General features: G+C 50.9%; 1 protein-coding gene across 1 annotated transcript; it reads left to right on the top strand.

Annotated features, from left to right (window-relative positions):
• The first annotated feature begins 841 nt into the window (after positions 1-841).
• On the top strand, positions 842-8909 carry MUL1 (mitochondrial E3 ubiquitin protein ligase 1). Its single transcript, XM_055332848.1, has 4 exons — positions 842-1083; positions 4635-4722; positions 5156-5276; positions 6900-8909. The coding sequence occupies exons 1-4, from the start codon at positions 964-966 to the stop codon at positions 7627-7629; spliced, it is 1059 nt and encodes a 352-aa protein (XP_055188823.1). The 5' UTR covers positions 842-963; the 3' UTR covers positions 7630-8909.
• The last annotated feature ends 1132 nt before the right edge of the window (positions 8910-10041 follow it).

The raw sequence follows: 10041 nt of genomic DNA, 5'->3' as shown, positions 1-10041 counted from the left end.
TTCCTACACCTTCAAGAATTTTTTTAAAGCGTAACCAGGAGGAGCTAACTTGGATGAACACCTTGATGTTTTGGGTAAGATTTTGGGTATCTTCTGATTATTTCAGTAAGGAGATCACTAAAGAGGTCAGAAGATAGTCTGACATCGTGGTGTGAGGATTAAATAGGATGTCTGTAAACAACAGACACAGAAACAGGCACCCATAAAGCAGCTGTAATTATTAGCTGACAAACAATAGGTTGTTATATGGGGGGTGATGACAGATTAAGGGGCTACTTTGGTGATAAAATCTGCCCTCTTGGCGGTAAGGGCTCTGGGAGCCCAATAAATTCCTCTCTTGCACTCATCAGCAGTGCAACTGTGAGCACATCCCCTAATGTCCCCGGCCTCACTCTTCGCATCTGCAAAGTGGGAAGAAAAAAAAAAATTCCAAGGCTCAAGGTTTGCCCTGAGCTTAAATGTGCAACACTCCCAAGGGCTGGCTACACACTAGTCCTCTTCTTTTCCTCCCCCCCAAAGAGGCGGAGCTTTAGGAGTCTCATTAGTCTCGGTGGAGCCATCACGAGCCCATCAAACAACCCAACAACAACCCCAGGAAACCAGAGCGACGCGAGCACCACCAGCACGGCCAGCGCCCCGCGCGGCTCCCAAGGGCAAAGGGTCACCAGCCACCCGCGATCTCGGACTTCCGGTCAGCCCCCTCGCCCCGCCTCTCGGCGACGGAGGCCCCGCCCCCGCGGAGGCCGCCGCAGCCGGGCGGTCGCCCGGGCAACGCCGTCTTCCGGTCCGCGCGGCCCCGCCCACTTCCGGCCCCGGCGTCGTTGCGTCAACGCCGGGCGACGCGGAGCGGGTCTCCGGAAGGGCGGTGTTGGGGGGCGCGGTTCCGGGCGGAGGGCGGCGGAGCGTGAGGGCGCGCGGCCTGACCTCGGCGTCGCCGCGGGCACCCGGGGCTCCGCGCCAGGCATGGAGAGCGGGGGGCGGCCCTCGCTGGGCCAGTTCATCCTCCTGGGCACCAGCTCTGTCGTCACCGCCGTCCTGTACTCCGTGTACCGGCAGAAGGCCCAGGTCGCCCAGGAGCTCAAGGTCAGTGCTGGGGCCAGCCTGGCCTCCGCCGGCTCGACCCTGCCCCCCCGGTAACGGTGGGCCCGCCCTTCGCCTCGGGCCGGAAACTGCCCCAGGGCGGAAACCGGCTCCTGAGAGGTGTCGCCCCGCGGGTCTCGGTGGGGGCGCGGCGAGCAGAACTCGGGTCACGTGATAACCGCTCCACCTGCCCGTCTTCCTCTCCGTCCCTCTCATCCCCCGGAATCGCGACTGGATTACGTCATTCGACAAATTCTTAGCGGGCCACCTGCTCTGCCCCAGGCCCTGGGGCTCCTGCACGGATAGAAGAGACCCAAAGTCTCTGCCCTCATGGAGATTCCAGTCTGGTACAGACAGACAAGTACATCGGGTGGGGTGACAGATGGGGAGAAAAATACGGCAGAATGATGCGGGGAAGAGAGGAAATGCGGTGCCGGAGAAAGGGAGGTGTGCTATTTTAAAGAAGGTGACATTTAACAGAGCCCAGGAGGAGGTGAGGGAGACCGTGCAGGTGTCTAGGGGGAAGAACGGTTCAGATGGAGGGAACAGCAAGTGCAGAAACCCTAGACTTTGCCCATTTATGTAACCACTCAGTTCCTTGTTCCTACAGACTCTTCCTTTTTTGATGGTTTAGTTACTTTAAAAATAACACTTTCTTTCTTAGTCTGCCCTTTCCAGCTTAGCACATTCTCATCTTCGTTTTTGTTTTTTTTTTTTCTCCTTCACAATCTTTTTTTTTTTTTTTTTTTGAGGTATGGAAAAATGGCAGTCATCTCCAGATTGCAAATGGGGAAATTATTGAGACTCCCGGGAAAAGTCTTAACAGCTCCTCAAGTTGGAACTTAGGTCTTTGGATTCCAAGTGTGGGATCATTATTATTTTTTCTTTTCTTTTTCCTTTCCTTTCCTGATTGACCGCATTGCTTTACTGTGACCGTCTGACTGGCCCATGGGAGATGGGCCTCTTTAGGTCGGAGACAGGGTCTTACGTATGCTTTTTCTTTTCTTCTAGGTTGTAAGTCATGCTTGACAAGTGGTAGACGCTCAGCGAATGTTTGTGGATTCCTTTTGGCTGAAATGTCACGATACCACAGTTAGGGCTTCGCTTGACATTTATTTGAAGGATTCCTAAACCTGGCTTAGTTCATTATCACCATATTGTTTTCAGTAAAAGGGCTCAGGAACCAATGTGTGAAATCCCTGCCGTCGAGGGGAGTTTGGGAATGCATCTGGATCGAACCAGGTTACCAAGCAGTTAGATTTGTGGTGCAAATGGCGTCCTAGTGAGATTCCAGCTGCCCAGTTGTTTGATTATAAACAGGTTACTGCTGAAGTCATGTGCTAGGAGTGTAACTGATACTCCACTTTCTGACTCTAAAAGTCTGAAATCAGGTTGGCATCAAGCTGGCTGAATGTGGGACCTTTGAAGCAGTGAACTCTCCAGGATCTATTTTTGGGTGACCTTAAAAGTTTTGCCAGTTACTTCCCAAATGAAGTTGAAACAGCCCCTTCCTGGAAAAAGTTGGGATTCCTAATATTTTAGGTTCTGTTTTCTTGATCAGATTACAAAACTCGCAGAGTAGGTTTGAGTCTTAACCTTGTGCATCTCTCGTAGTGATGGGAGTGCATATTTATTGCCTGCCTATTACGTGCCAGCCCCTGGGCTAGATTCCTTCACAGCTTACACATCATTTAACACACATAAAAATCCAGTGATAGTTTGATCTCCATTTTTTTTTTTAACAGCTTTGGCAATTGAGACTCAGGTAAATTAAGTTGCTCAAAGTCACAATAGATGGACTGAAGGTTGATTCAAGTGTCTTTCCAACCGTATTCTCTCTCCCCTTTAAAAAATTCTAACTGGCCATCCTGTGGTGGATGCTGTACCAGCTGTGTGACCTGGGGCAAAGCACTTCATATCCCTGAGCCTCAGTTTCCTTATCTGTAATTGGGGCTAATAATGTCTGCTGTATAGGGGTGGTAGGAGCATTGCATGAATTTACGCGTGTAAAGTGTTTAGCCTAGTGCCTGGTATATACAGTTGACCTTTGAACAACATGGGTTTGAACTGTGCAGGTCCACTTAAACGCAGATTATTTTCAACAAATACAGTATTATAAATGTATTTTCTTATATTTATTTATTTTTTAAAGATTTTATTTATTCCTGAGAGATACAGAGAGAGGCAGAGACACAGGCAGAGGGAGAAGCAGACTCCCTGCGGGGAGCCCGATGCAGGACTCAATCCCAGGACCCTGGGATCACAACCTGAGCCAAAGGTAGACACTCAACCACTGAGCCACCCAGGGGCCCCTTCTCAGGATTTTTAAAAAATATTTTCTTTTCTTTAGCTTGTTTTTTTTTTTTTTAAGACTTTATTTATTCATGATAGAGAGAGAGGGGGGGGCGGGCAGAGGGAGAAACAGGCTCCACGCAGGGAGCCCGACGTGGGATTCGATCCTGGATCTCCAGGATCGTGCCCCGGGCCAAAGGCAGGCACTAAACCGCTGCGCCACCCAGGGATCCCTTTAGCTTGTTTTATTACAGGAATACAGCATATAACCTACAAAATATGTTAACTGCTTATGTTATCAGTAAAGCTTCTGGTCAGTAGGCTATGAGTAGTTAAGTATTTGGGGAGCCAGAGGTACATGCAGATTTTCAACTGTGTAGCGGGTTGGTGCCCCCAACCCCTGCATTGTTCAAGGGCCAACTGTAGTCTCTCTAAGTGATTATTCATTCACTAACTTATTCATCAAATACAGGTGGAGTGCCTGCTGTGGGTCAGGCACTGTTCTCGCCACTAGGGGGACGGCAGTGAACAAGACCTGGACGCCCAGGAACTGTTCACTGGTTTTATTAATTCTCTTATTTTTGATGCAGCAGTGCCAGGCTGGGCTGGTACCCAGGCACAGCAGGTGGGAAACTGAATTGGAGGGGGTGGTAGGAGCGGAGTGGCAGCAGCAGACTTCACAGTGCTCGCCTGCTTGTCAGAGGGTGGGACAATGAACTGGAAAATAGGAGAATAGCTCCAGCGAACAGAGCCTTGTCCCGCAAAGGTGAAGGCTCCCCTTTACTGTCGTGTATCAATGCAGAGCATGGAGTGATACAGGCCTGCTGAGGGGAACACCTGCCATGGCCCAGCCCCCTGCCATGGCCCAGGCACTGGTTTTGTGCTTTACACATAAGCTCTTTGGATGCATGCTTCTGTGTCGTCAAGAAGAGATTAAATTGTGTTCAGTCCATGGCATGGAAACGGATAAGTACCTTTCCAATTTTCACTAAAAAAAAAGCTAAATGAAGAGGAGGGTATGTTTCCGTTAACTGAAGAAAGAATGTCAGTGGCACCCCCATTCTAAAGGTGGCAGATGCCTGATTCTATGGTGAAACTTCTGGGGCACAGCTTGGGAATGTGATTCTCTATAATCTCCTTCCTGCCTGATTTCCTCATTCTCTCAACTTGAAAAAAGTAAATAGTCTTTTTCTTGTTGGGCCTGTAAGTGTGATAGAACATGCAGTATTCAGCAGCCAGTTGAATGTGTCGTTTGCTTTTAGGGAGCTAAAAGAATCCACCTGGGCGAAGACTTAAAGAGCATTCTTTCAGAAGCTCCAGGAAAATGTGTGCCTTATGCTGTAATTGAAGGTATGTTTATTTATTGGCAAGATTTAAAACTTCCTCTTCTCAAAGTTTGATAAAAGTCTTGGCTGATATGAATGGCCTTTTGTGTGGGGCTGTGGTCCAGAACTTGGACTTTGGAAAAAAAAAAAAAAAGAACTTGGACTTTGGGATCAGAAAGACCCAGGTTATTACTCTGTGATCCTGGCACAATTACCCAACCTTTCTGAACCTCCCTTATCCCATCTGAAAAAGAATTCCTATCTTTTAGGGTGGCTGTAAAGCTGAAATGTTGGATCCATGTAAAGTGCTTAGCAGAGTACCTGCAAACCATAACTTACTATGATACCATTTTCATCATTTTGATTAACTAAACTCAAGCTAAAATAAAAATTTAAATCACCCTAAAGGGAAGGGACAGAGCAATTCTTCAGAAGTAAAATCATTTGTTTCCATTTAGGAGCTGTTCGATCTGTTAAAGAAACACTTAACAGCCAGTTCGTGGAAAATTGCAAGGGAGTGATTCAGCGGCTGACACTGCAGGAGCACAAGATGGTGTGGAATCGGACAACCCACCTTTGGTACGTACCCTTTCTCCCCTGGCCAGGCCTCACAGCTGGTCGGCTCAAATGCTGGTGTCCCGGGCACTGTTTCCATGTCTTCAGATTCCCTTGAGACAAGGCCCAGACCAGTTTCTTCATGCTGATGGTATTCTTGCCTGCGTTCTGAGGACCTCTTATATCAGAGTCACCTAGGTATCTTCTTCAAATGGAGATTCCTGGGCTCCATCCCAGACCTACCAAGCCAGAATTTCTGGGATGGGAGGCCTGGAATCTGTTGGTATGCTCACTGAAGTGTGAGAACCCTGGATTTATGGCATGGATTAATGAATTCAGTATTTATTAAAACAATGGAAAACCATTTTTCCTACCAATCCTAGTAGATTTTTTTTTTGTCTTTTGTATTATAGTAAGAATGCTTAACATGAGACCTACCCTTCTATTTTTTTTTTAAGATTTGATTTTTTTTTTTTTTATTAGAAAGCATGAGCAGGGGTGGGGGGGAGGGCAGAGGAAGAGGAAGAAGCAGACTACCTACCCATGGAGCAGAGAGTCCAATGTGGGGCTCAGTCCCAGGACCCTAGGATTATGACCTGAGCTGAAGGCAGACGCTTAATGGACTAAGCTACCAGATGTCCCATGAGATTTACCCTATCAATACGTTTTGGAGTGTAGCATACAGCACATCTCTAGAACATATTTATCTTGTATTCTTGTATAACCAACACCTTGTACCCACTGAACAGCAACTCCCATTTTCTTCCACCCCAGCCCCTGGCAACCACCATTCTGCTCTCTGTTTCCTCAAGTATGACTATTTCATTTTATTTTACTTCTTCTTCTTCTTTTTTTTTTTTTTAAAAGAGAGAGAAAGAGAGCATGTACCTGCATGCATGAGCAGGGGAAAGGGCAGAGAGAGAGAATCCACGCTCAGCACAGAGCATGACGCGGGGCTCTATCTCACCACTCTGAGATCATGGCCTGAGCCAAAATCAGGAGTGGAACGCTTAACAGACTGAGCGCCCCAAGGCGCCCCTGAGTATAACTATTTTAGGTCCCTCATGTAAATATTTGTCTTTCTGTGCAGTGGCTTAGTTCCCCTAGCATAATGTCCTGCAGGCTCCTGCCTCTTGTCACGGTCACATATGTAGAATTTCCCTTCTTTTTTATGGCTCAGTAATGTTGCACTGTTGTGTATCACATTTTCTTTCTTTGCTCATCCCCTGATGGGCAAATAGGGTGTTTCCATGTCTTGGCTCCTGTGAATACTGCAGTAAACACGGAGGTACAGATAACCTCCTGAGACCCTGATTTCAGTTCTTCAGGATGCACACCCAGAGAAGTGGGGTTGCCAGATCATATGGTAGGTCTGTGCTTAATTTCTTAAGGATTTGGATACTTATTTGAAAGTGGCAAAGAGAGATAAATGGTAGGCTGGTCTCTGACAGCATTTATTCGCCAGTGATGCTGCCTGGGAACCTGAGCAATGGATCTGCCTTATGAGGAGGCACTAGGATAATAGTGATCGGTGCGTACTCTTGCAGTTCTTTCAGACTCTGTCCTGTCCCGCATTTAGGCCATCCCCTGTCTGCTTGGGCTTGAGGTGTTTGCTGTCCTTTATCTTGGGTTCTCTCCTTGTTTTAGGAATGACTATTCCAAGATCATTCACCAGAGGACCAACACGGTGCCCTTTGACCTGGTACCCCACGAGGATGGCATGGGCGTGGCCGTGCGAGTGCTGAAGCCCCTGGACTCGCAGGATCTGGGCCTGGAGACAGTGTATGAGAAGTTCCACCCCTCCATCCAGTCCTTCACCGATGTCATTGGCCACTATATCAGCGGCGAGCGGCCCAAAGGCATCCAGGAGACCGAGGAGATGCTGAAGGTTGGCGCCACCCTCACAGGGGTAGGCGAGCTGGTCCTGGACAACAACTCCGTCCGCCTGCAGCCCCCCAAGCAGGGCATGCAGTACTACCTGAGCAGCCAAGACTTCGACAGCCTGCTGCAGAGGCAGGAGTCAAGCGTCAGACTCTGGAAGGTCCTGACACTGGTCTTTGGCTTCGCCACCTGCGCGGCCCTCTTCTTCATTCTGCGGAAGCACTACCTGCAGCGGCAGGAGAGGCAGCGCCTCAGACAGATGGAGAAGGAGTTCCAGGAGCACGAGGCCCAGCTGCTGAGCCGCGCCAAGCCCGAGGACAGGGAGAGTCTCAAGAGTGCCTGTGTCGTGTGTCTGAACAGCTTCAAGTCCTGCGTCTTTCTGGAGTGTGGGCATGTCTGCTCCTGTGCTGAGTGCTACCGCGCCTTGCCAGAGCCCAAGAGGTGCCCCATCTGCAGACAGGAGATCACCCGGGTCATTCCCTTGTACAATAGCTAATGGTCTTGAAGCCCCGCAGGTGGAGGTGAAGGGACCCCACTCCCCCTTCTCAGGAATGTTTGTCTTGAGGCCTGTAGAAGAGCAGCGATGGAGACAGCTCTTATCCCAGGTATGAATGAGGGAGGAGGCTGGGGAGCCATCCAGGTCTCACACCTCCAGCACTGGGACGTTGCCGCGCCACCACAAGAGGGGACTCCCCACCTCCGGCCCTGCTTGAGAATCACAGCCCCACGCTGGGGTAGGTGTGGTAGCCTGGCATTCCTTCCTCCAACCAGAGGAGTGTGTGTGTGTGATTGACAACACCTCATCGCTTAGGGCCTGATCTTTTGGTCCTTTCTGGGGAACTGCTGGTTCCCGTGGACTTAAACTTTGAGTGACTCAACCAGCTGGGAGGCAGAGTCGGGCTCTGGGTGTGGGGTATGCTTCACAGAGCTGTCTCTGAAGAGTCGCCTCTGAAGAGGCTGTCGCACAGCCTTTCTTCCTTTTAATGATACCCCACGTAAAAGGCCGGGCTGGACATGTCACTGTGTCCCTTTCCCCTCACCTGCTTACCTCATGATGTGAGCACATGTCTGTCAGGATCAAAGAGTGAAGCCTGCCATCTGCCTTCTACGGAAAAGATGGAACTCTGGTCAGCAGGCTGAAGAGCGGCCACTTGAAGAGACAGTGGGACTATCCTCTGGTCCGCAGTGGCGAAGGTGGCAGCTTGGCTGCAGCCCCCCTGGAGTCTCCGTGACCTAGAGGGAGGGCCGTCTGAATGCACCTTCGGCCCTGATTGGGAGTTCCCGGGGCCTGAGCGGTGAGCACCGGGCCTGCCTTTCCCTGCCTGAGGTCAGCCTGCAGGGCCTCACCACCTCAAGGAAGCAGTGAGGCTACCTGTCCCAGCCTCTTGGCCATGTCGGCTTGCCTCCCAGGCTGTCACTGAGGCAGAGTAGCCAGCCAGCACCCTGGGCACCAAGCTTTTTCTACAGTCCCGCCTCCTCACATCAAGAAGTTAACATCCCGTGGGTGGAATCACATCACCCCTTCCTGGGTTGCTGTCCCTACCCCACCCCCGACCTGCTCCCCTTGAGTTTGTGAATGAAAGAAGTGGGGGAGCCCTTCTCACCTCCTCCGACTAGTCCGAGGTCTTGTACACAGCTCTCATCTCCCTTCCCTGGCTTTGAATATTCATCCCCTATCCTCCTTTGTGTGGGGAGGCGGGGGTGCTCTCAGGGGGCTGACACCTGTTCTATGCAGTGTCCAGTGTGGACAGCACAAATTAAACACGTTATAACCAAGTGGGACCCTGTTTTTTGTCAATAAAAGTTTGGTGGCTTGGCTGAGGCTTGCCCAAGATGGAATCGAATTTCACTGCGGTGGAATGATCTAGAGACCTTGAGGCCTTGTGTGTGTCTTCCTCGACAGAGAGATGGTCTCGGGCTCCTACAGGTGGTGTGTGGCTTGGCGAGGCAGAGGCCTGGGGGGCAGGTGTCCTGGAGAGCAGCCTGTAGGGGGACCTCGCCTCACTAAGAACGTCTTTTTTTTTTTTTTTAAGATTTTATTTATTCACAAGAGAGAGAGAGAGAGAGAGAGAGAGAGGCAGAGGGAGAAGCAGGCTCCATGCAGGGAGCCCGACGTGGGACTTGATCCCAGGTCTCCAGGATTACACCCTGGGCTGCGGGCGGTGCTAAACCGCTGAGCCACCAGGGCTGCCCTGAGAACATCATCTTTGAAGAAGTCCCGAACGGAGGGGCAGTGAGAGGCCCCGGGTGGAGTGCTGGGGGACAGCAGAGAGGAAAGGAACATTTGGAATATTGGACTGGATGTTCTTTCTAGCTATAATTTCAAGGCGGGTTAATCCTCACAACCTGCCGGCTCTCCTGGTGTCTGCTCCTCACAGATGAGGTGGCCCACGAGGGGAAGTTTGCTGGGCTCGGGGTATGCGGCTGGTGGTGGGTCAAAAACTCTGCACTGTTTCAAAGCCCCTGGCCCTCCTGCTTGCTGGTGGTGGCCAATTTCCTGCATGCACAGGAATACCCCCGTGGGAGTCTTGCTCCCGTTAGTGGAGGGACAGTGCAGGGGAGAGCTTGGGTTCCCATAGCGCTGCCTTGGCTGGGCAGGGTGAGGGGGTGACAGAGTGCCTCCAAAGCAGCAGCCCCTTCCTTGGCCTTCAGCTCTGACACGGTCAGAAAGTCCAGCCTTTAGTAGAGGACGAATGAACCGCCTGTGGCGGGTGTCTGTGATGATCTGTCGAGTTCAGCCCTCGGCACAGATGTCAAGAGTAGGTCCGACCAGAGGGGTGTAAGGGGAAGGCGATCTGCTCTACCCCAGCCCCGCTCAGATCTGGGCAGACCCAGTCTGCCTCGAGTGCCCCTCTCCAAGCAGAGGCAGGGAGGTCCAGTAGCAGCACATGGTCCCCGCCACAGGAGG

The sequence above is a fragment of the Nyctereutes procyonoides genome, unplaced genomic scaffold, assembly GCF_905146905.1.
Source record: "Nyctereutes procyonoides isolate TBG_1078 unplaced genomic scaffold, NYPRO_anot_genome, whole genome shotgun sequence".
Lineage (NCBI taxonomy): Eukaryota > Metazoa > Chordata > Mammalia > Carnivora > Canidae > Nyctereutes > Nyctereutes procyonoides.
The sequence above is the reverse complement of the archived record's forward strand: the minus strand, read 5'-3'. Positions and strand labels throughout refer to the sequence as shown.